The sequence below is a fragment of the Taeniopygia guttata genome, chromosome 2 (genome assembly GCF_048771995.1).
Source record: "Taeniopygia guttata chromosome 2, bTaeGut7.mat, whole genome shotgun sequence".
Taxonomy (NCBI): Eukaryota; Metazoa; Chordata; class Aves; order Passeriformes; family Estrildidae; genus Taeniopygia; species Taeniopygia guttata.
This window is the reverse complement of record NC_133026.1, coordinates 5,594,370-5,620,201: the sequence shown is the minus strand read 5'-3', so window position 1 is coordinate 5,620,201 and position 25,832 is coordinate 5,594,370. Positions and strand designations below refer to the sequence as shown.

General features: G+C 41.8%; 1 protein-coding gene across 5 annotated transcripts in view; it reads right to left on the bottom strand.

Moving 5' to 3' along the window:
- The window catches only part of LOC100221337 (sodium channel protein type 5 subunit alpha), a 217,043-nt gene that overhangs the window by 74,008 nt on the left and 117,203 nt on the right, over positions 1-25,832 (bottom strand). For all 5 annotated transcript variants that reach the window (XM_072925296.1, XM_072925295.1, XM_072925297.1 and 2 more), the window contains 3 exons: positions 25,394-25,567; positions 23,644-24,000; positions 765-1,232 (listed from right to left, as the gene is read on the bottom strand). In XM_072925296.1, the coding sequence (XP_072781397.1) occupies positions 765-1,232; positions 23,644-24,000; positions 25,394-25,567 (999 nt within the window). The remainder of the gene's footprint in view (positions 1-764; positions 1,233-23,643; positions 24,001-25,393; positions 25,568-25,832) is intronic.

Below are 25,832 nucleotides of genomic sequence, written 5' to 3'. Positions count from 1 at the left end.
GCTGAACTCCATTGGTTTCAGCCAGCGTCAGAAGGTGCTGGATCAAGGCTGGAGGGTCTGGAAAACATTCACTAGATACGGTGTGTGGAGCTGAGAGATAAAGCTAGTAGAAAAGAGAGAGGGGGAGAAGGAGGGAAAGAAAAGCATTTCCCTGAAGATGTTTCGTTTTCATTTCACACAACACTTCAAATTGCACAGGATTTTTCAGCCTTTACTACTGAGTGCTCCGAAAAAAAATTTGAAAATCTGCCATGTCACACCAAAGAGGAGGCGAGTAACTCTCTCTTGTCAGAATACAAATGACAACACATCTTCTCTCTTTCTCTGGTGCCTTGTCATATCATCCTCTGTCTTATTGTATTTTAAAGAGAACTACCCAGCCCTCAATTCTTGTTGCACAAATCAAACCAAGACAGTGCCCATTTTCAGAAAAATCCTTCACTAACCTAAGATTTGTTCTGTAGCATTCCCATGATTCAGCTGAAAGGGAAAAGAACCAATCTGCTGTGCGAGAAAGGATTTAATTGCTCTGGTTAGAAGAATTAATCTAGACAAGCTCAAAGAATACAAAGAAAGGAAATTTCTCTTGTTGGAAACTGAATTTTGCTCTTGGATATGCATCTGTAACTTCTTCTGAAGTTAGCAGCGTATCAAAGGCAGGATTAGGACATAGGACATTTGCATCGCTAGCCACGGATCCAGACCAAGGGTGGGAACAAAGGGCATTTAATAAACTGAAATTAAGAAATATTTTAGTTGCTTACCTGCTCCATTTCTGTAAAGGTGCTCTGCTCCTCATCCTCCTCCTCGATATCCGACTCACCCACAGCAATAGGAACACAAATGGACAGGTCAGGATTGGTCATAAAATCATCATCTGTAATTGCTGGGTGTTTCTCTCCATTTTTAGTCACTCCATCCTCAGCGCGGCTCTCCTTGTGGTTCTCCCCGTCTTTGCCGAGCTCGGCCGCGGCGTGGCTGTTCACGCAGTTGTTGAGGGCTCCTGGGTTCTGGGCAGCGAGTTTCATCATGGCCTTCTTCTCAGCTGTGGTCTTGGGGTGCCGCAGGACGTGGCAGCAGAAGTTCCAGGCGGCTTTTTTGGCGTACTGCAGGCCCCTGTTGATGCGGGCGAAAGCGAGCTGCAGGTTGTTCATCTCCCCGTCCTCGTCCGGGGCTGACAGGTTGTCGGCGCTGAAGGAGCTCAGCAGCAAGGCAAGGAACAGGTTGAGCACCTGAAGGGAGTGAGGTTAAAAGGAAATCGGTGAACTTTAAATGTGGGGGGCATGTGTTTGTGTGGAAGACGTTTTACAGCGACTTCTGGAGCAGCTTCTTCCCCGCTGGATCCCCAGAGGAAGACCAAGCCCATCTACTCCATCACCAGACCTTCAGAGAAAACTCCACCCTGCTACAGATCCCCGCTCCAGCAGCATTTCATCTGCCACTCCAGAGGAGCAGCCCCCATTTAACTGGATTATTACCAGCACCCTGACTCCTCAGGGTGTCAGGTTTCTAACTCTATCACTAGTTTTGTTTGTGCTAATTACATTTTTTTACATTTTATTTTTATTTACTTTTTTCCTAATAAACAACTGTTATTCCCATATCTTTGCCTGAGAGCCTTTTAATTTTGAAATTGTGGTAATTTGGAGGGAGGAGGTTTACCTTTTGCATTTCACAGGAGGCTCTTGCCTTCCTTCACAGACTCCTGTCTTTTCAAACCAAGACAGAGCCAGAGAGGAGTTTGATAAGAAGATCCATGTTTAGCCCTCAAAGAATTTTCTACCAAGGTTGTTGACACAGAAACCAAGAAAGAAAGGAGGATAAATAAGAGAAACCTGCAACTGCCTATTCCAATAAGCACTTTGTCTTTTGTGACCAATGAGTAAAGTGTAAACTTTTGAGTTTTGTATAAAAACAATATATTAAAAGCATGCATGCTATAATAAAAACAGGTTTGAAGCATTCTGAAAATAGACTGTGTTGCTTTCTATTGTGACCATCTCAACTATGACATATTTGGTCCTGAAAACAGGAGGGTCTGATTTAATCTCATCTGTGGCACTGTAACCCCATCATGGAAATTCCTCTAATTACAGGTGGTTTCAGCAGGAAAAGGAGTCTGCAGGCATTTTCAAACACATTGACCTCAGGTACAAAAGTTTAGCATGGACAATAACATACAGTGACATTCCCTTCCTCCCTTCTCCACCCCCAACACCCCAAAACATGGAAAATAAAAGCTCAGAAACAAACAAACAAAAAAAAAAAAAAAACCAAAAAAACCCCAAAAAAACCAAAAAACCAAACAACCAAAAAAACCCCCAAAAAACACCAAAACGCTCTGGGAAGACCTCACTGTGGCATTTTAGTGCTTTAACAGGGTCTATAGGAAAAATGGGGACAAACTTTCTTGTAGGATTGTTGTAATAGGGCAAGGGGAAATGGCTTAAACTCAAAGAGGGGAGTCTAAGACCAGATTTAGGGAAGAAATTTTTGAAGATGGGGATGGTGAGGTACAGGTTGAATGCTTCCATCACTGGAAGCACTCAAAGTCAGGTTGGATGGGGCTCTGAACAACCTGATCTAGTTAAAAATGTCCTTGCTCACTGCAGGGGTTTGGACTGGTGCCATTTAAAGGTCCCTTCCAACCCAAACCCTTCTATGATTCTATGACAATGATGTACATAGGCAAGGCACTTCAACCACACTGTACATTTGGAAACATTTCTAAACATTTGTATGCATTTTCACAGACAGTCTTGTTTTAAATATCCTCTGGGCCATGAAGGAAATCTATTGTGACTGTGAATAAACACCTCTGAGGTCATATATCTTCAAAAACTTCTCCCTGCAGGCTAAAGCAAGCCATCACAACCAGATTACTGTGGCCAAATCTGAGCAAGACTCACTCCCAAAGCAGGCTTGGTCCTGAAAATGCTGTTACTAGTCAAGAAAAAAAACCCCAATTTGAAGATTTTCTCAGGTCTGCTAAAAGATCCAAACTGAACTTGAGACTGTGTGTTACCTTCCTCTTGTTCTTGTCACTTCAGAACTCTCTACTTTTGCTGGCAATGCTTGGCAAGATTAGACACAACTAGGAATTTAAGCAATGTATTTGATGGTTTAGACCTCTTTTTACACCCTGAATAAATACCATTATATCAAATAAATAAAACCAACTCAAAGGCCATCCCAAATAATATATCTCACAACCTGGCCACCAATTGCTGTATATTGAACATTACATCTGCTCATGGTCTGAGAATAAATAAATTACACCTTTTGTGCTGGATTTATCAGGGCAAAAAGTTCACACTGGAGGTGGATGCTTGGGATGACAGGAACAGGGCAAAGGTGACTCAAAGCAATATCTGCTAAAATATATTTACCCCAAAACAAACCAATCCCAAATTGCCTGGTATCAACTCAGCTGCTGCCTGTACCAAGTGGGTGGGTGACAGCTCTGGGTACCACCAAGGAGAGGTCAGTGCTGCAGCACTCCTGCTATTTACAGCAATAAAATGGACTTTGTGCAGGTATTTTCTCTGTGATCTCTTAATGCTACCAGAAATACCTGTAAGCCTCCAGACTTCTCTCTTTCTAATAGTACTTTAAGTTGATAACACCTTCTAGACCAGCATAAACGTCATCAAAAGTACTTCTATTTAACTGGGCATTACCAAAGTGCCACAATCTTTTGCTATCATCCCCTTACCCTGTTCCCTCTTATTTCAATTATTCAGAATATATGGGATAGAATTCTAAAAACCTGGTCCTAATCACTCTGATGACACTGTTTGAAGTGTTTGAAGTGCCCTGTCAGTGCTGTTTTGTAAAGTACCCTTTGCAATCACTGTGATTGGAAACAAAAGCAGTTGGTGGCACAGCAGATGCCCCCGTCCATTATGAACCACTGAATAAACCATCACTGCCCCGAGCACTGCCCTGCTCTAAAGTAAAATGAGATTAAAGGTAATTGTTTCTTAGCTGGTCCACCACACTGACAGCTTGTGTGGGTCTCTTCATCACTGTGGTGGCTTGGTGGGAATCAGTTTGTCCTTTCACACCTCACTCGCAGGTATTGCCAAGTGGTGCTGTGTGAAAACAGAGCAGTGGACATGCAGCCAAGCAGGCGGGAGCCCATCAGGGAAGGAGGCACTGATAGATCCCCTTCAGCCATTTTCCACCCAGCTGGACAGCAGGATGGGGTCTCAGAGATAACCACACTGCTGCAAGTGTCCTGAAAATAAGCACGTGTGTATGTAAGAGGGAGCAGCTGGAGGAAGGGAGGGGATAAAGGAATCCAGAATAAAAATCTCCTGGACTCTTTAGGTACAATTCCACTACCTTAACAGAGGTGTCTGATAATGTTGCAGGGTGTCTGAGATATCTGCACCTGACCCACAGGAGGTCTGTGTCCTCCCAAAGCTCCAGCTGCCATCCAACCAGGGCATCCCAGTGTGCTGCAGGGGGACACAGACTGGCCAAATTTAGGGGACTGAATTGCTCATCAAGGATGGCAGCTGCCTGCAGCCCCAGACACCAAACCCTGAGGGCCTAATGGTGCATCTAAGCCCTGTTTCAATTAGAAATTCATCTTGTGGGCAACAGAGACTGACCAAGCACAGGTGACCATGCCAGGGCTATGCCCATCTGCCAGTGTCTAATGCCAACTGACCCTTCCATGCCCAAGTCATCCTCAGGTAATTGCCCAGAAGGACACGCTGTTCTGGGAGACCTGTGTCCAGCTGGAGGCCAGGATGGATACCTTGCAGTACCTCCAGTGGTTCTCAGGCAAAACTGAGTCAAGCCCTAGACCTCTGCAGAGCAGTGATAGCTCACACATCTCCATACATGAATATCTCTTTGTATGCACAGGAATTTCGTTATCTGAAGCTGAATTTCATCCTGTACTTCATTAACTCTGCCGTTCACTAAAGGTTTGAAACACCTTGATTCACTTTTCTGTATTCATTTCAGATATCAAGCCACATATATACATTAGATATGTTTGTCTATGCACCTGCAGGTACATGTAATAGGGGGTGGCATCCTTAGTGTTGTTATTTACCATGGATTATTAAAGCAACCTTCAATTAAATTTTCTTCCCAGAAATGCAGCTGACATTTTGCACAAAGACCTGTTTGCACTTCATGCTTTTAGCCAAAAATAAATGTCAAATATCATTCCCTGCTTCCTCCATGAGCAGGTAACCTCAGAGTTGCATTGCTGGGCATTCAAACAGAATGAACTGCTGAGTAAGCACTTTATGTTAACTTATTTCACTGCACACTGCATTTTCCAGAAAAAATACATGCCTAACTCTTGACATCCGACATTTCCTGTAAAAGGTTACTAATAATACCCAGTTCTCCTGGCTGCTAACACAGTGCTTTCAGTTTAAGCAAAAGCAAACTAAAGATTACCTCCGTTTCCAAAAGTAATGGCAGATTTGTATGTCCATATGGATCCTCTTAAAAAGAAATCTGCTTTCCAGTGACACTGAGCAGCCAGACTGTGAAAGCAGGTCACTTTTTTGGTCTTTGAGGCTGGGAATCATATGACAGATGCACTCAAAGAACCCTGAATTATTTCAGTATAATTATGTTAAGCTTTTAGCCTAATGACAACCCAGCATGCTTTCGTTTACCTTCTCACTTTTAATGCCTTTTCCAAAGCTCGTGACTCAGGTTGTGCCAGGATAAGGCACAAATGATCAGATTAATCCAGCCTTATGTCAGGTGCCTCCCCGAGGTGCTTAAGCTGGAGCTTTCCCAGGATGTCTGTAGACAGTGGAGACAGTCTGGCATCCCAGGGGATGCTGAGGAGCTGAGCAGTGCCCACCAAAGACTAAGCAAGCTTGGATTTTGTATCTCAGAGCTGGATTAAAGGTAGATGCAGCTCAAACAAGCCACAGAGAATCACAGAGTATCTCAAGCTGGAAGGACCCATAGAATCATCAAGTCCAGCTCCCTTCATGTGGGAATCCAGGGCTTCCCTCTGGCTGCCCTGGCAGGTCTGGGACCCTGGCAGGGGTCAGGAACCCCCCTGGACAGAGCCCCCAGAGACACTGTCTGTGATCTCTGTCCATGGAAAAGAGTTTTCAATCTTACAGGATGAATTACAAGCTCTAAGTGTTTAATATGAGTAATAATTAAGTGTGTCACAGGTGCAAAAGTAAAATTTTAGGTTTCTAAATTAAGGGTTCAAAGGGGACAAGATAGAGGAAACTGGGTGTGTCTTGTCATTTTTCTCCTTCTTCATGCCCTCCATGTTTCACTGTATTATTGGCATTTTTCTATTAGTTTAAGCTGGGGACACACTGTTCAATGTAAATAATAAATATTGGCACATTATTATAAATATAGCACAGGTAGTTTCTGATATATAATGTTTGTAACATCCCACTGAGGACAGAGCCCCACACGCTGCCCTGCAGGACAGAGCTGTGGCAGGGCAGCAGAACATGTTAGAGATAAACAGAATAAACAACCTTGAAACCAGCACAGACGAATTATGGCTTCTCCTTTAACAACGAAACAAAAAAGCAAAAACTTTATACAATCTCAAAATCATCAATACCTCAAATTCCAACACCTGCAGGCGTATCTAAAATGAAATCATAAGACTAACAATTGTCCATTGTCACACCCTGCAGGTGCCCAGGCAGCCCATCTTGGTGACAATCACACTCCAGGCCAGTGGTGACCAGCCTTTACTGCCTTGGCAGGGCAGAGGGGAGCTCAAGGGTGCTCCAACCCCACCCCGAGCAGCAGCACAGGGCCACAAGCCAGGCACTGTGCAAAGTGCTGCACCAATTCTGTGCTGGCAGCACAGTGTGAAAAGTGAAAAGCACAGGGGCCTGGAGCTGTGAGGCTGATTCCAAGCTCCCCATCTCTGGGAGGGAAACAGGCTGCTGGAAGCACCCATCCTCCCCAAAAAGCTCTAGGCAAGGAGATGCATATGCTGCTGTGGTAGGCTGCAGTCTGAATATCTCGGCTCCTTTTGTGTCAACACAGGGCAAAATCAGAAAATTTCTATTCAGATGACACCTTCTCATCAAATCCTGTTTGAAGATATATCTGCAAACACTGCTGCTGAAGTTAGAATACTTCTGGAACAAAAGCATGAGGATACTTCTTCCTTTCCCTTCCACCTTTTTGTTTACCTTGATTTGGCAGAAGTGGAGCAATAGGAATCTTTATGTATTTAAGCTTCCATCTGTCACTCAGTCAGACAGTGTTCAGGCCTCCTGAGCTGAATTAACTCAGCCCTGCACTCACTGCCCTGGACCCTCCTTGGTGTCACCCAGGAGGAGGGGAAGGGATTTGACACCTTGCTTCCCTGGGGAAGAGAAATCTCCTAGGAGCCAGCCAAGCAGGGTTTGCTGTAACAACAGGGTCTAGAGCAGAAAATACCTCCATCAGTGAAATCTACCATGCAAAAAGCAAGCCATTAATCCAAATTGTAACCCTGTGGCAGCTCATTGTCACTTCTGTCACTCAGCTGCACAGGAAAGGCCAGACAGTGCATGTGAAATACCTGCCAAGATTGTCAGCTACTCATTTAATACTTTTTCATTGTGGATAAACCAGGACACCTGCAGTGCCTGGTAGATACAGACCAGCAAGAAACTCTTCAGGCACTCTTTGACTAGTGAAAATATCTGATTTTCTTCCTTCCTGGTCATGGATGGCAGTGGACATCTGCACTGTTCTTTGGCTAGCACAGATGGGAGATGCTGTTTGTTCTTTGGAGACCTTCTAGCAATCCTAACAAAATAGGTGCCAATTATTATATTTTGTTTAGTGTAGCAAAATCCACTAAGCTGCAAAGAAACACTGTTAAGAAAGGAGCTTTCATTGCACTGATTAAGTGTTAGATCTAAGTTAGAGATCTGCAGTGATAGGTCAGTAATGTAGTCAGTCTCTCTGGAGGATTATTTCTTAACTTGGATGAGTATTTTACAATCCTTTGTATGTTTTCATCCCAGAGCAAAGTCTACTAAGAGAGAGTATTCCTGCAAAAAGCAATTTACATGATCAGTTATTTTCTATATTCCCTTCCCTATTCTTTCAGCTATTTGTGCTTGGATAAGAAGCTTATATCCTCCCAGCCCAGTTTCTCTTTATCCTGCAGACAATCTCATAATCCCATTCTTCTGATATCTTAGTTTCTTGCTGTCAAGATGATCGTGATGCCACAAGACTGGCAAGAGGTCCCTGTGGCCTGGGGCAAGTGAGGGAGAGCAGAGGCTGGAGCACCATTGAGCTCTTTCATTTTTCTTGCCCAAGACCAGCTAGGAAAGCACATGGAAATGGGGATATGAATTTCTTGCCTTGCAGGCACACAACTTCCCATGTGGAAAGTGTTTGAACCCACAAGCAGGACAGCAGCTGCAGGTGGGAGGGTTGTGAGGCACTGTAGTACTCCTGCGATATCAATTCTTCCAACAGGAATTTTTTCTCATCAACTCTGTGTTAGTCTCTTAGGTGAAATAACTGCTTTATCTATTTAAATATAAGAAAATGAATTTTAATTAGAGCTATGCAGCATATACAATCTATTTCCTAAGTAAAATCTCTGAACTACTTCATGATGGTAATGAGAGTGGATGTTCTCCTTAGGAAAGAAAAAATGTAAATAATATGGTAAGAATAATTATTTCATATGCAAAAAGTGGCTGTAATTTGAGAGATTGCATGTGAATGATTTCTATTTACCCAGAAAAAGGAGAGAACAAGGCCTAATTTTACCTCTGGCCTATGAAGAATTAGTAGGGAGGCTGATACAGCTTCAGCCATCTTCAGGCAGACTCTAGGAACGAGGTGAGCTGAGGGTGTTCCCCCTACCTGGAATGTTTTTCTGGTATTTGCAATAAAGCTGGGGGTTTTACTGCCCATTCTTCTTTTCAGGCATTGAACTTTATGTTTCCCCACAGTTTTGGTGTGTCTGGTGCAGCTGTTTGTCTGTGAGCAGTGCAGGGCAGGGAAGTGATGCTGGATGGCAGCTGTGCTCACCTGGATTGATGGGGTGGGGAATGATCACCAAATTTCTCACTTCAGAGTTTAAAGGGGTATCTGTGAATGATGGGGGAGATTCCTCAGTCCTGTTCTTGTCCCTTTGCACAGGAGGGACCAACCTCTGGCCTCTGCCTCTCCTCATCTCCAGTCCTACAAGCTGGAAAAGCGAGGTGCTTGTCCTTGTCATTTGAAACACAGTCCTGGAAACATAAATCTGAGGCAACCCATGACACTTCTTACCACAACCTGGTGGTTGCCTCATTTTGCTAAGATTTTTTCTTTTGTTATTCACCTACATGCATATATCTGTGCAGACAGATTGTACCACTCCAAATCTGGTCAAGAACTATTAAGTTTAGATTTCTTTTGTAGCTGATGACTTTCAGTGCTATTTTTTTTCTAAGTATGTTCGTTAGAAGTACTAGAAGATGAGTCTTTGGAAACCAAGTGTTTTCTGATCTGAAATTCCAAGTTTTCAAATGTTATATCTGAGGAGAAAGAGATGGTGAGTGGAGTCAGATAAATTCTTCCCACTTCTGGAGCCACAGCATAAAAACAAACATGTTCCTGCAGGTTTTTTATCAGATATCAAAACAACATTAATTCAGCAGAGTAACAAGGGCTCCATCAGAACTTCTGTGGACTTCTCAAACCACTGTCTAGACAGACAAAACGTGCTGTGAGACAAGTCCAGTTGAAAACTTCTCCCAGCTGCGTTTGTGATGTTACAGGCTCAACGTACCCCAAAAGCATCAGGGAAACTGTGGAAAGCTTGTTGTTTGCAAACCAAGAGACAATTACCCTTCTGTTAAGTCAACAAAAGTGTTTGGCTGTCCTGCTGAGGAGGATGTCAGGACAATCAGAGAGCAAGACAGACGGCAGAGTTTGGGAGTCTTTGCTATTGCTGCTCTCTGCAAGGAGAGATGATCAGTGAAAAACACCTGCATTACCCCTGGAATATTTTCACTGGCTGCATGCAAATAACAGCTGCTCTACCAATTGTACAATGACTAATAGAAAAGAAATCCTCTAATTTTGGATGACTAAGTGCCGGAGCTCACCCTGGGTCAGGGGTGGCTCCGTGTGGTGGAAAAGTCTCTCCTCCAACCCGTGCTTCCAAAGAAAGGCTCAGCAGTCTCTGTTGTTCGGTCTCAAGGCAGTTTATTGCAAGTTATCTAAAAGATTTTCTCCTGGGGCTGCTGTGGTTTGCTCACAGCTCAGGCAGAGGCACACACACACCCTGACATCCTCTCTGACTCCCAACTGCTTCTTCTCTTCCTGCCCAGGGCTGCTGCTGTCTTTTATATGGTACATTACATGTTACATGGTTAGTTTTTCCCCAATGCCTATTACCTACATTAAATGGTGCTTTTCTATCTTTTATATGGTACATTATGTGTTACATGGGTACAGTTTTTCCCCAATGCCTATTACCTATATTAAATGGTGCCTTTCTACTCTAAACCAATCTGTGAGTGCCAACATCACCAAGAACATGGAGGTAAGGAAGAAGAAAGAGGGAGGACAGGGCAGGCCCAGATCCCTCCATCTTAAAACTTCTGACCCCCATGTACAAAACTTAAACCCCCCTGTACAGCACTCAAAAATTCTTCCCTCTACTTTGTGACTACTTCTACTATAATATCTAAACTTTTGTGACTTCTTGTTCTTCCTGCAAGGTTGGTAAATAATTCCATGGCTCAAATCCAAAATCACAGCTGTTTCCAGCTGCCTGCCAGGGTCTCAAATGCTTCTGACCTGGACCTGGAACATCCTAAAATGTCTGAGGGACATTTTGAGTTCCAACACTTAAGCTCTGAAGTTTTTACCTGAAGACCACACCAAACCTAACCCTAGGGGGCTCATGTGGAAGACATTGCCCAGTCCAGGAAGAGTGGGATCCCTAGAGTCATCCTTTTACATGCTTTTACAATTCAGATCCTACACTTCCACAGAGAGGGGGACGCTCAGTCGTGACCTTGGCCGGTCAGGACTGGAGATCAAGAGAAAGAGGGAATTCTCATTCACACATGGCAGAAAACAGCTGGGGAAAGGTAAGCCACAGAGAACCAAAAGGATAAAAAACCCCACATGGAAACAGAGTAAAATTGAAAGAAAATCAGTAAGTAATTTTAAGCAGTAAGAAAAGCAGTAAGTAATGGCTCCCTGCGGCCAATATATTACAACAAAGAAAAATCAGCACGAGGGTAGGCCCAGAGACTCGAAAATTAAATCAGAGAGTCAAGGAATAATTAATATTATCTTTCCCCTCCCTTCCCTTTTTTTTTTTTTTTTTTTTTTTAATTCCAGGGAGAACACAGTTCCCTTTAAAAATCTTACTTTCTAATCCATTTCCCAGGTTTAATATTATAATTTGGGTTCCATCACAAAATCACACTTTCCTATTAAGTGAAATGTGAAAAGGATACCTCTACAGTGAATTTGGGAGGTGTAAGGAGGTTCTGATTTTTGTGCCTTTTGGGAGTGCAGATTCCTGGAAGGGCAGAACAAAGTGACAGAGCTGCCTGCCAGCCAGGAGGTCTTCTTTCAGAAAAGCTCCAAAATAGATTTCTACCAGTAATTTTGCACAGGATGAAATCTCCTGCCTTCACAGCACATGGCTGGGCTTGTGGCTTTCAGAGACCTCTGTTGGAGAAGCCCCATGACTCAGAAGTGGTACAAACCCCCACATTTCAATAAAGAAATGGGAGGATTTAGCAGCAGTGGTGCCAGTTACATCTCCAAAATGAAAGCCAAGGTGGGAGGTGCTGAGACACACACCCCCCTCACTGCTGTCCTAAAAAGTGACCCAATTCATCTGCCAGCCCCTGCTCCTGGGTCCCACAGTGTCCTCAATGGTCAGCCCATCCCCTTGGGTCTCTGGCTCAGCTGTGGCTAATTCTGCACATTTCTTAATGCTTCTAAAATTCCCAGGGAGATATCCATGGGTAAAAAGGGAAGGAAGTCCTTATCCTACAGGATACAGCTGGCTCTGAGCTGTGCTTTTCAGAGAAAACTTACTAGAAACATAAGAAAAACACTCCAAGGAGGATTGGCTACCAGCATCCTTCAAGCCAAATCCACCACATGATTAAAGCAAACTCATCTTTCCAGGCAAAATTACTTCAATCTCTGACTTCCTTCTTATATCAGAAAACACAAAGGCATTTTGCTGATGTGGAAATTTTAAAATAGTTTCATTTATTAATTGTGTCTTGGGTGTCTGTCTAGCAATGGGGGTTACTAAAAACTTTTAGTGCAAGATGGGTAAGCAAAGGAGAAATTTGAAGGTGTCAGTTGTCCTTAAGAACATTTCTACGGGTTTATTCTCACTGCCAGTGTGCTAGAGAGAAATCAGGAACTGAGAGCCAGGCACCTTGGCCATTTTATGACCTAAAAATTGCACTTCAGTAGCAAAGAAAGACCAGCCAAGCCTGTTCCCCATCCCTGAGGGCAAGCAGCTGACTTCTCTTCCCCCAGGCAGGATGGATTTGTGCCTGCTCTCCCCAGCCAGGGCTGCTCCCTGAATGTCCAGGCACCAGCTGGGATGGGGTGGCCAGGGAATGTGCTGACCAAGACAGGGGAGGGACACTCATAATTTGTTTTCATGCCTCAGTTTCTAGAGGAAGCCCATGTTTTCAAACAGAGATCCCTCAGCAGGCACTTTGCACTTGCTGGATCTCCCAGAAATGGGATGGAACAACATCCAAATGTGGGACAAGAGAACTGCAGGAGGGGAGAAGGGACATGGAAGTCTCCCTGGGAGGAACACCTGTACGAAAGAGTTTGTAACACAAGGAGCAAGAGAGTGCTCTTAGTTGTGCAATTTCAATGAGTAAGTCTGGATGAGGGGGCCCAGAAAGAGAAGGGAACTTGTGCTGGGGAGGAGGCTGCAAACAGGAAAAAGGGTATGAACTGCAAGTAGAGCTGCTTGAAAACCTTCCATCCCCAAAGATTTTGGAACTGTCCACGAAAATTCAGCATGGAAAACATCAGGTATACTTCAATCCAAATGCTAAGGTCATTTGGCATGTACCCTTTTCAAGAGAAAATATGACTGTGACCTACAGATGGCAAAGCTTGTTCGAAACGTAAAACCCCTTTTAAATTGAATTAATTACAAGAATTTTAAATGGCTTCAGGACAGCGTCTTGGAGCTTGCTTGTGTATTGGGAAGGGTGAAGTCAAGACACACAGTGAGATGGAGCTCGGAGAAGATGTAATGGAAAGCAGAAACCCAAAGCAAGGTGCAAACTGGAGGAGGTTTGCTCTAAGGGTGAGATGAGGAATGTTGCAGAAATGTGAGACAATATGAAAAAGGGAATTATAATCACCTCTCCTCTGGAGATAGGCTGAGAGAGTTAAGGGATTTCAGCCTGAAGAAGAGAAGGTTCTGGAAAGACCTTAGAGAACCTTCCAGTGCCTAAAGGGGTTACAAGAAAGTTGGGACAAGGGCATGGAGTGATAGGACAAGGGATAATGGCTTTAAACTGAAAAAGGAGAGATTTAGATTACATATAAGAAAGAAATTTTACACTGTGAGGGTGGTGAAGCACTGTAAGAGGTCTCCCAGAGAAGTTGTGAATGTTCCATCCCTGGAAGAATTCAAGGCCAGGTTGGAAGGGCCTTGGAGCAATCTGGTCTAGTGAAGGTGTCCCTGCCATGGCAGGGGGCCTGGAAGGAGATGATCTTTAAGGTCCCATCCAACATAAACCACTCTTTGATTCTAGGACAATGAAGGCCAGAACTGACCAAAATGGAAGAAAATACATTTTAGGTAGAAGATAATTAAAGGAATGGCAGATTTGGTTCATATTCACTTAGAACTAATTTAAACAAGATTCCGGCTAAGGATGACCCAAACGAAACAGGAAAAAAAAAATTAACACATAAATCTGGAGTCAAGGAAATAGAACAAAAGAGACTGAAATAGTAGCAAAGAAACAAAAATTATAAGAGAAATGAAAAATCAATAGGTTCGGTTCTCCTTTCCCTGTATTGTTTGCAGTAATATAAAATTGATGGAATAGCTCTATATCTGTTGGAGATTCTCCTCAGTAAGTGTGGGTCAGTGGGTTTATTGAATTTAGAGAATTTTTACACAGTAAGACACAGATGAGTGGAATTTCATAAAGATGAAGAAATGTGGAATAGTAGCAGGAGACCAAAGGCAGGACCCCTTTGTAGGGATTTCTTACTGTTCAATAAGACCTCAAAAGGTAGGAAATTGGTATTTGATCTACTACATTTATTTTCCAAATGCATTATTCAGCATTTTTCCATGGGAAGTCACAGACCATATGTGCTGGGTGGAGAAATACAGATATGAATGTGCATTGTACATGGAAAAGATAAATTCCAGTGTCTCTTAAATATCATACACCTGCTAAGAAGGTTAAGTCTGTCATGACTCATGGTTGTTTCACATATTCTTTTTAACAAGCTATTTCTAGAGGCAACTGTTAGAATGAACAGCTCACTGCTTATTTTTGGTGAAGAAAAATAATATTTGTAACAGGTTTTTTTTTTTTTTTTTTAAGTGTAAGTTGTTTAGGAGTAGTGAATAATGTATTAATTTTGTACCACCTGGTCTAGTTTTAGCATTAAAACCTTGCCTTTCCCTCAGCACATGTTAAGAATAATTCTGTTGTCATTACCCTTTCAATGACATCCAGACAACTTGCACTGTGACATTAATAAAAAGAGACACATTTAGTTGTACCAACCTTTGCACACTCCTGCCCAATTAAATTTGACTCAGTGCCTTCTAGATTTTAATAACTACCCAGTTATTAGCAAGAACTTAACCACTGACAAAGCCCTACTTACAGTATTAATCAAGGACACTTGTAGTTTAAAAAGTGGGCAGGTTTACCCTGCTGATGCCTACTACATCAACAGGGCTGCAGTTTTCCAAATAATAACTTAGCTCCCCTTCGACCTCCTGGAATACAACCCAATCTCAGCAAAGAATCCACTAGAATCTTCACAAGTAAAATATCTATGAGAACATAAAACATATATATGGTGTATCTTATTAAAATTATTTAGTTTTGTCAGTAGTTCATGTAATGGAGTCAATGCTTAAACAATATTTTTAGAGAAACATCTTTGGTTTGGAAACACAATTAGAACAAAAGGCATGAGGATGGTTTCCAAGGGGTTGGGTCAATTGAATTAATGTATTACCATTCTTCCTCCTTCATATTTCCATGACACCTCATTCCCATAAATGTTAATGGAAGATAGTTTTGTATTCCCTTATATACATGCCTAAGGAAGGGCACTAGCATTGTTAACAGATCTTATTTCTCTCTGATATATCCCAATGACTCATTTATAGATCAAGAAGCAATATTTATAATTCTACCAATGAAAATCTGCACCAAATGCCAAAATCTGTTACAGTACACTAATGAATCTGCTTTGGACTATTGCTTTGGGAATTCCTTATGTCACAAATGAATTTAAAAAAGCAAAGTTTAGTCCTCTTTTTGTTTTCAGCCTCCTTTGAGCTTCATCAGAAGCAAAAGCTCACTCCTCTTCTGTATGCCAACTTCTATGGGGATTTGAGCTAGCCATATTTTCAAATATCTACCTTTCTGTGGATGAATATTACAGGGAAAAAAATTGACAGATTTTAGTATATGTTCAACAAGAACACCATATAATACTTTGAAAACACATTTGTCCCCTAACACAAGATACAAGTTCAGATTTAGTCACCAAGTGCCAAGACTCAACTCTTCAGAAGAAACAACTGAGCCTGTAGCAGATACAGACTCTCATAAATCTGAAGTGACAGAAAGAAGCAAATTACTTTTTAGAAGTAGGTTTTAAAAGTAGTCACTCCTCCCATCTATTTTCAGGTGCATTTCCCTCACATATCTTGGTGGAAACAGACCTAAACCTCCCAGATTTGAATAGACTCCACTCAATCTACCATAGAATGGCATTTTTGAAACCCAGCAGTCTTTGATGGCCCACCATAAATACAGTGATGTTAATTTCCCCGGCCTTTTTAGCACCAGCATCTGGTGTTACTCATTGGGGTGGGATATATCTACCCAATAAAATAAATTATAGTTATTTATGTGGACGCTGATAAATCACACAGCTTTTAAAACCTGGAGTGTCAGGCAAAAGATTTGTATATAAAATATCCCCATCCACAAGAGGATGAAGGCTTTCCATCTCTACTAGGAGCCATCAGAGGCAACTGGACTGATTGATGGCTGGTGTCAGGATTTATTTTTTTTGAGGATCAGATGATGCCATCTGTTTCTGGTGGACATTTCTTTAACCTTGAGGATGTTTAATCCTTAAGCAGATATAGCCAGATGCTTGCCCAAAAGCACCAGCTACCTGAGCGCTCTTCTTCCCAAGCACTTCTCAAGAAAGGATGGATAATGGGGAATACAAATAGCTGAAATTGCTTTGGGACACAAGGAGTGCTCAGGTATCTGGCATGGAAATGATGAAGGGAGAAGCTGGGAATGTGCTGGGGTTTAGCTGCCTCCCTTGGAGGTTTGAGCTCTGCAGCATCACACCAAATATTCCCGCTGCCAGCCGTGAGAGCAGATGAGTGGAAGCCACAAGGACAGCAGTGCCATGCTGACAGTTGTTCTGACACCACTTTCTTTGTATCCCCAGCTGAGTTTATTGATGGATTCTGGGCTGCTCTTCTGCAGAGCCACATGTGACTCGGGAAGGGAGACTCGCCTCCCTTACGTAAGTGCCCGAGCTGATGAGACAGACTCAAATGACACTTCCACTTGTCACTAATGATCCCTTGGGCTCCCTGGCTTCTTCTGGACCCTCAAACTCTCCAGCTCTTGTTGTCAGTATTTCCCAGCTCTCATTATGGCTCCTGCAGCTTTCTGATCAATCCTGCTCCTCCCCGGTGTCCCACGTGCCCTTGGCTTGCCGCGTTGCAGATTTTGTCTGTCCTGACGATGACTGCTCCTGACATGCCTATTCCTGCCTGTTTATCTGCTGGCCCTCTCAGCTGATGCAACCAAAACACAAATGCATATTTCCAGAATGTTGGGAGCTGCTGAAAGAGCAGATAAGGTGAACAGCAGCATCCAGGACATGAGCATTGGGGTGCAGAGAGAGGGGAGGGAAGGGAGTGTTCATGTGAGACTTGGGACAACCTGAACTCTCTTCAAATCTCCTATGGCTTCCCTGCTCCTTGCAAAAGGCTGTTTTTCCACAGGTTTCACATAGTTGCATCTTATCCTCCCTTCCTTCCATTGTGCAAGAAGTGGAACCGATGGATCCCAAGGAGAGTATGTGCTTAGAGGCAGAAGTACAACATGTAAAGCCTGAGGACACTGCAGACCTCTACTGTGATTTGAAAATTAAAAATCTAAACCCTAAATGTTGTAATTTGGGCTGTCATACCTTCTTCCCAAACCTGCTTTAATTTCCAGCAAGCAGAACTAACCTGGTTAGATTTGCAATTAGAAGGCACACAATATTTTAAAATTCCACTTCATTTTTATTAATAATGCAATACAAATACTACATTTTCCTCCGAGGAGATTAACCTTTATTCACACAGTGGATGCCTTTAGTGGCCCCCATGAGTAAGTCATGTTTGTCATAAAATGCAAAAATAATTACTTGATTCGGGGCAGCAAGTCTTGCTTTAACTCTTGTGTTAAGCATTTCTCTAGGGACAGACAGCAAAACCCACAAAAATGGGGCTTTGGTATTCTATATTTGCATATAATTTGAAAAGAAAATAAGGAGATATCTGGAAAAGTGCTATCATATGTCATCAGAGTTCCATTTGCATTCATTTATTGACAAAGGTAGCCTGAATTAAAGAGGCCTTGTACTTTTTGGGGTAAAACAGCCCTTCATCACCCGTTAAAAAGTTCTATAGTCTTGAAATTCCCTGGTTTAATGCTTCCTGTCTTTTAAAAGCATTGGGGTTTTGATGTATCTTCCCTCAGTGACAGCCCCAACATGTCAGGCAGAAATACAAATCTCCATCTGAAGACCACCCTTGACCATCCTAATATGCTTTGTTTGTCTGAGCTCTTGAAATGTAAAATTGTAATCCACTTTTACCCAGGTCTGTAAGATGCTATTTTGCTATTACTTCTGGTTTTACCACAAGGGATAATGATCGTTCCCTGTACCCATTTCATTTAAACAAAGAGAAAATCTGACATTACCATAAGCCTCTTTCAAGCCCACACGTGATCTGCTGAGAAATTTGCAGTGATGGAGAAGCACCAGCATTGAGTGAGACAGGACTTTATGGATTCTCCTACACTAATAAATTAAATGTGCTCAGGGATATTTTCTGGCACTGAGGGCAAATGCAAAAGAACATCTCAATCTGTGTTATTAAACTTCTTCATACTGTGCCCTGACCACAATATTCCAGCTGGGATAGACCTGTGCAGCTCCCATACAGCCAGCAGCTGATGGATTCCCACAGGGTGGGCTACCAGCTCTCCTTCACAGGTGGCCACATAGACTCTTATGTTCCTCAATTAAGTGACACGCAGTAATTAATTCTGGAAAATGGTTTATACAGAAGCAAAGCCCCCATGTTGAGGACCATGCAATCCAAATATCATCCCTGTCTCACACATTTACACACTACACATTAGAGCTGCCTCTTTTGTGTTTTTTTTTAATCTGTTTTCTTGACTCTAAACACTGAACTAAAGGCAACTTTAGCAAACAAAGCAAAAAAAAAAATATTAGATAGACACATGGGACCCAGTGACACCTTATATTGCTTAGGCTCTGTTATTTAGGAAAGTGATTCAGGGCAGGGAATTGCTGTGAATTTCTCCTCATAGATTAAGCTTCACATGAAACTGAAGTTATTTTTCTTCCCCTCCTAAACAATCCTTCCAATCCCAAATCTCTCTCTTGCACATCTCTCAGGCCAGGATCCATGCTAAAATGACCCTTCATCTTTCTTGCCTTTCTCCTCCTTCTAGGCCATTATTCCCATCCAGGTTGCATTGGTGGTGCTCAGGACAATGTTCTCATGGTCAGGAGGGAGACTTTTGTAAAAGAACAGGATGAAGTGGAAGCACCAAGAAGTTCTGCATTGCTCCTGTTTATAGAATCATTTCCTGCTTTGGGTTGGAAGGGACCTTAAAAATCACCTATTTTCAACCACTCTGCCATAGGCACAGAACCTTCCACTAGACCAGGTTGCTCAATACCCTCTGACTTGATTTTTCTTCCTTGCCTGGCTGCAGAACTGTGTGGCTGTCAGAACAGCTCTGGTAACTCATTTTAACAACAGACTTTGTCTGTTCAAGAGGGAAATGGTGGTGAATGACTCGTAATGAGATTCTGTTGGTGTCTGACCAATTTGAGAATCCACTGATTTTAATCTGATGGAAGTTTAGTGGGACTTTCCCAGAACACCTCTTCAAAAATCCTTTCCTACATGGAATTGTAGGAAAGGCATGTAGGCAGGCACAAACCTCTTCTGCCCATCTCATGGGCCAAATTACAACAGAAAAAAAAACATTCATAAAGACTTCCTGAGATGTGGAAGCAGAATAGAAAGACAGTTTTCAGGCACATTTGACTTTTTCAGAGAAAACTTTCCACTGAGTTTAACCAAAGTGGTCACTTCAAATCTCATCCAAACTCTGCTGAGCAGCTCTGCTGCCAGGCACTGAAATTACCATAGGAAAATACAGGACCAGAAGGTCCTCTTGGGTCAACATGTTAAGCCACACGGTGATTTCTACAGCTGTTTGCCTCCTAGGATGGCAGGGACAGAAATAGGTAGTTTTAGGGGTTATGTAGTCTGATATATTTCAATTTTTTGGGTGGTAAGTTATTTTATGACTTCACAGACTCCATTAACCAGATCTGACCATAGAGGTGCCTCCATGTAATTATTTCAGATGTAGATGTTCACAGTGACTGATACATATGCTCTCAAACATTTTCTGTTGGTAAGCTACTGGATCATAACATAAATATTTAAACAGGTCTGAGTGCATGACCTTACACTTTGTATTTCATAATTCCATGCATCATGCATTAATTCAATAATGGTTATGCAATCCTGCCTACAGGATAGTTACCCTAGAAATTGGTGGTGCTTTCTACCTTAGTGTTCTCAGAAAATGTCATCAATATTTTCTTGAGTGAATGGACAGCAGGGAAAAAAAATGGCTAGGGATGATCCTAAAGGAGGAATTCCATTCTTACATTCTGCTTTTAAGGAAAATTCTTAAGGTGTCACCTTCCTGGTTACAGACCCTACGTGTTTACATGCTTGTGACTCCAGTAATGCAAGATCCACCACGGAAATGCAGCAGTGATTTGCCAGCTTGTGGTGGACTGGGAACAGGGCTGGATGTGCCATGGATGTACTGGGACATGTGAATGGGACAGAGGTGAGACAACAGCAGCCCAGAACTCAGCCCTGAGGACCAGGAAATGCACTGCAGCTCTGTGGATTTAACACTAAGAGATGCTCTTTGCTCATACAGCCCAGCTGGAGCAGGAGCAGAGACAGCGAATGCATTTTAGGCTGTCCTGCCCTTGGTGGCACTTCAGGAGATGCTGGCAGGATCCATATTTCATCCTGGTGGCCATCAGAAGGTGAAAGTGTGGCTTGGCCAGTGTGTCACAGACACCCAACGAGGTTGGGAGGCTGTCCTGCCTGTGATGGAAATGTCACTTTTATTCACGCACGTTGCTAGCACCCAGCACACACAGCTGTCCCCTGAGAAGTGGCTGGTGTCACTTCAACTCTCACCAGAGCAGGGGGCACCAGGACCTGCCTCGTGACCCTAATTCTCCTACATCATCTCAATAATTCCTGTCTTGGTGATTTTCCTTGTTCACCTCAGTAACATAAATGTACATTAAAAATACGTTAAGCCCTTTTGAAAACTTAACTAAAAGAGTAATTATTCACTTAACTATTTCAGAAGCTCTCTCTTACAAATGATGAAGAAATTCTTATGATGTATCTGGTTTGGTTTTACCTTCTAAAGCAGCTTCAATGACTCTAAAATGCCACCTGGCAGTAGCAGCACAACTTTATTGTGCAAAAGGCAGTTACGCAGCAGATTGTTTTCCAACTGTATTGTAAAGTTTAGCTCCTTGAAGATGATTCACTCATCAGCTGACCAGCCTCAAATATAGTTTCATGTGGCACTGCACACAAATTGTCCCAGACATTTTCAGGATATATGAATACAATCCAAAATCTACGGATATACTAAAATTCCTTTGGACAACTGGACTGCTCTATAACACAAGGTTGCTCAGGGCACTTTCTAAGTTTCCTGGCTTTTCTTCACCATTCCTTTGAATTGTTATGTTAGTGAGGCTGGGTTAGACCTGCAAACCAAATCACTTAACATACCACAGAATTGCAGTGGTTGTAACAATTTCAACACCAGTTTGCAGACTTTACAGGAGTCCAGAGGCAAGTTTGCTCCATAATCCTCAGCTTGCAGTTGGGAAAGTGACCACAGACATCACCATAAGGTAGATGTGACAGATTAAAAAAAAAAAAAAATTTAGAAGCATGTACAGATATGCTACACCAAGATTTTTTCCAAGCCTCCAGATACTATGGAAGCATTTAGAGCCCAAATGAGATACAACCTCAAGATAATATTCTTTATCAGAACTGACTCTTTAAACTCAGAGGAGGAAAAAGGATCTCAGCAAGAGAGACTTTGCTGGCACAGATGGCAATGGAGTTACAGGTTTAAGTTTTTGCACGAGTATTTTTATTTTAAAGGGCTTGTGGTGCTTTTAAGCTACCAGAATTTTTGGGTCTGATGATGTTATGAGAGGGAGTTGGTGAGTTCAATTCACTCTTACTGAAGAAAACAACAATTTTGCTGGTGCCAGAGGTGTAAGATAACCTCCTCTCTACCTACTAATCACACCTTGATATCTCCATGTTGGCACTGGATCAGTCTCATAAATCAGAATCTGTTGTTCTTTTCACTGCTTCATCACCTAGACATAATTTCCTTCTTTTTTTTTTTCTATGAGTGCCCAAACACAAGAATTATTCCTCTTTATCAGTCTTTGCCACATCCTTATAGAACTGTTGGCTGAAAAGAGTAAAGTGAGCAATTTTCTCTTTCAGCTGACCAATAACTTCAGCTTCTCCATGCAGACAGAGTTTTTCAATATCTGGTTTTACTCTGGGACAGTTTTGGTTTTTTTTGAGCACTGAAGGTTAAATGTATGTAGATAATGTTAATGCAGTCTCTGCTGAGACAGATTTCATCCTTAGCAGAACTTGTGCACATTAATGAGTGTTAATATCTAAGGGTATCAGATGTTGCTAATTCACATCTTTTAATAATCCATGAATATTTCAAATGTTAACATTTTCCCTAGAATTTAACACATATTATTTCCAGCTTTCATCATCATACACAGAACACATTGCTTAATGGCAGGGGGAAATTAACTTTCTAGATCTCAGGCTAAACTCTCCTAAAAGATATAATAAATAATGTTTTTTCATAAATAAAGAAAGTAATATTCTGCCCGAGCTCTTCTAATCAAATTTAATTCCAAAAAAATTATAGAAATGGTAAGTCCTAGGAAAAAAAAAAAGTAAATAATTTCTCACTTTCTGTGTAATTACAGTTTAATCTTTTGACTTTTATTAAAAAAAAAACCTAAAAAATATACTTTGCTTTTGCAATCAACATTTTCATGTGAAAATAACTGTTAAAATTTAAGTTAATGTAAACAAAGCAACACACTTTGCTTTTCTATAAGCTCTTTCAAGAACTTTTCTAACCCAGCAGCCGAGAACCAAAACATTGGGTACTTAAAAGCAAAATAACCACTAAAAGCAATTGGTAGCAAAACCTAAAAAAACTAAAAAAAACCAACAGTTTTTTTTTTTACAGCAGCATCTACTATTAAATAACTCACTACATAAACAGTAAGGCCATTAGAGCCACAATGTCAAAAATGCTCTGTAAGCTGAACAGGCAAAACATTTCCACGATGACTGAAAGCCAGCAAAGCGCTCCTTAAGATGTCAACAGGGAAATATAATTCAGTCTTAATAGGTTCAGAGCTTATGTAAGCCAGGCTTATGGGATAGTCTATTAAAAAACCAGCAAGTGAGCCAGTGACATTACTGTAAACAAAACATGCAGCTTCCTAAAAAATGCAGGCTAAAGACATTCAAAACTCCTCTCAAAGACACTGTGCTGTGGTAAGGTTTGTGTGTTCTGGGCCAGAAGTGAAGGGAAATATAAATATGTCCCTAAAGAGGGATAGTTGAGGTGATACACCTGTACAGAAAAGAGATCAGGAAAGCCTTCGGCCCCATGTATGGCAAAAGAAATAAAATCACTGCGATCAACCCATGTACATTGCTTCCAGTAAAACATCTGCTCTTCTGAAAAAATCCAGCAAGTCCTCATTCCCAATTACTCAACTAGTAATGCAACTTTGTATTTGGGATAGGAGCAAATTTGTCCTGCTGACAACTCGGTTCATTGAATTAAATCGTGAAGCAATGTGAGATTTGCCATTTCTGGATTTAAAAAATGCCAACATTTGCGCAGGCCCACCAGGAAAGGAAGAAAAAAACCCCAAAACATCTTGAGAACTCACCACCAGGTTTCCTATCACCATGACCAGCAAGAAGACGAGAAGGCACAGTGGCTGCCCAGCCACTTCCATACAGTCCCACATGGTCTCGATCCACTCTCCGCACAAAATTCGGAAGATGATGAGGAAGGAGTGGAAGAAGTCGTTCATGTGCCACCGTGGCAGATTGCCAGTCGTGCTTATCTTCTTCACATTGTCCAAGTAGCTTTTCCCAAAAAGCTGCATTCCTACCACGGCAAAAATAAAGACGATGATGGCCAGCACGAGAGTGAGGTTACCGAGGGCACCCACTGAGTTACCAATGATTTTAATGAGAGTATTTAAGGTGGGCCAGGACTTTGCCAACTTGAAGACTCGCAGCTGTGAACAGAACATAAACAACAGTGTCAGCTCACAGAAGCATCAGCCATTTCAGCCAATGAATTATTAAAGTGAGTAAAACGTGAAAGATGTTAAATGCTGCAGTGTGTGTGGTACAAGGTGATTTTAGCCATACTTCCTGTTAACCTCATTACTTCTATTAATAAAACATCAGTTGGGCTTCTCAGATGAGAATTAAGTTTTCCTGGTTAGATAGACATGGTTAGATAGACATGGTTTTAATGGCACATTCCCCCACTGGTGGGTAAAGGATGGAAGAATGAAATCTATTTCTTAGTTTTTTCTTTCATGCTGCCTTTCTTCCTCAAAATAAACAGCTTGGCAGGCATCTGGAGGAAGGGGTTTCAGGTTTGGTCTCACAATGAGAGAAGGAATTCCTCTGTGCTTCAGAGCAAGTCTCAGTCAGGTGTTATTAGCTGTTAGCTCCCAGGGTGAAAATCACCTCTGTGCCGAGGATCACGTAGTCTGTGCCAGCCCACGGCCCACTTAAGACCTATTTTAAGGATGTAAATGGTGCCCTTGTGCTGAGTTTTTAGCTGAAAGTTTAAATTAAGCCCTATTGAAGCAGAATTGCTCCAAAAAATTGGAGGGAGACACTTAGGACAGTGATGGAAAATTTAGTATTTTGAGCAATGCAGAGAATTTTGGGTTAAAAAATTTCTTTTCTTCTGGTAAACGTAAGCTTATTTTCCTGATTTTTAAAATTTCAAAGCCATATCATGGCCAGAATTATTAGCATGGACATCCTGGTACATGAAGTGCAACACAAATGTCAAGCTGGCAAGGAAAGTACTTTTCTGTTCCAGCATGTTGCCAGTCTCTCATTAATAGAACACCACTGTCCCCTGCTTAACAAAGGAGCTGACAGCTAAGGAGTTCCTGTGAAAGACAGATGCTATGTTATGCTGATCAGTTCTAGAAAAAAAAAAAAAAATCTCTCTGAATAATTCAAAGACATTTTCTTTTGACAACATCTAAAAGAACAGTGGCATGTTTATAACATAATTTGGGAATAACAGCTCCTAAAACAACAAGTTATCAGCTCTTGCATTTCTTGGGCTATCAATTTTCTACTGTCTGTGCTAACAGGTGTACAGGTATAAAATGGCAGATCTTTATTACAAATTGGAATTCAAATATTTTAAGTGTGCTACAAGTACCTGGCACAGCTAGAAGGAATCAAATTATGTTCTCATTTACCCTGATGTAAATCTGGAACAATTCCATTTATCCCACAGTAATTAGTGTCACATACTGTTCACCAGCTTGCAGCAATTACAGGCAGATGCATTTTTAAGAAAATACATTGCATTCATGTCAGAGTTTATATGTAATTTAAAAAAGATGGTTAAGAACAGAATAAGACCATTACCAGTCGAAAGGAGCGTAAAACAGACAAGTTTCCCATGCTGGACAAACCCAGTTCCATCAGGCTTAGAATAACAATTATGCTGTCAAAAATATTCCAGCCCTGTTGGAAATAGTAGTAGGGGTCAAGGGCAATTACTTTGAAGATCATTTCTGCTGTAAAAATCCCAGTGAAGACCTAAAGAAAGAAAATATGAAGTCAAACTAACCTTTTAAGTACAACTCCTTGCTTGTGGAGTTTCCACTCACACAGGTGAACCCAGCAGAAAGCCAGAGACATTCTACAAACAAATACTTGCTTTTTTTGTGGCTGACTCTTTATCTCTATTGCAATTTTGTCTAGTCTTTTCACAATAATACCTGATACTGATGTAAACTTATAATGATATCTGACTTCAGGATCTGGATTGGAACATACAATTCCATCTCCTTCCATCATCTGA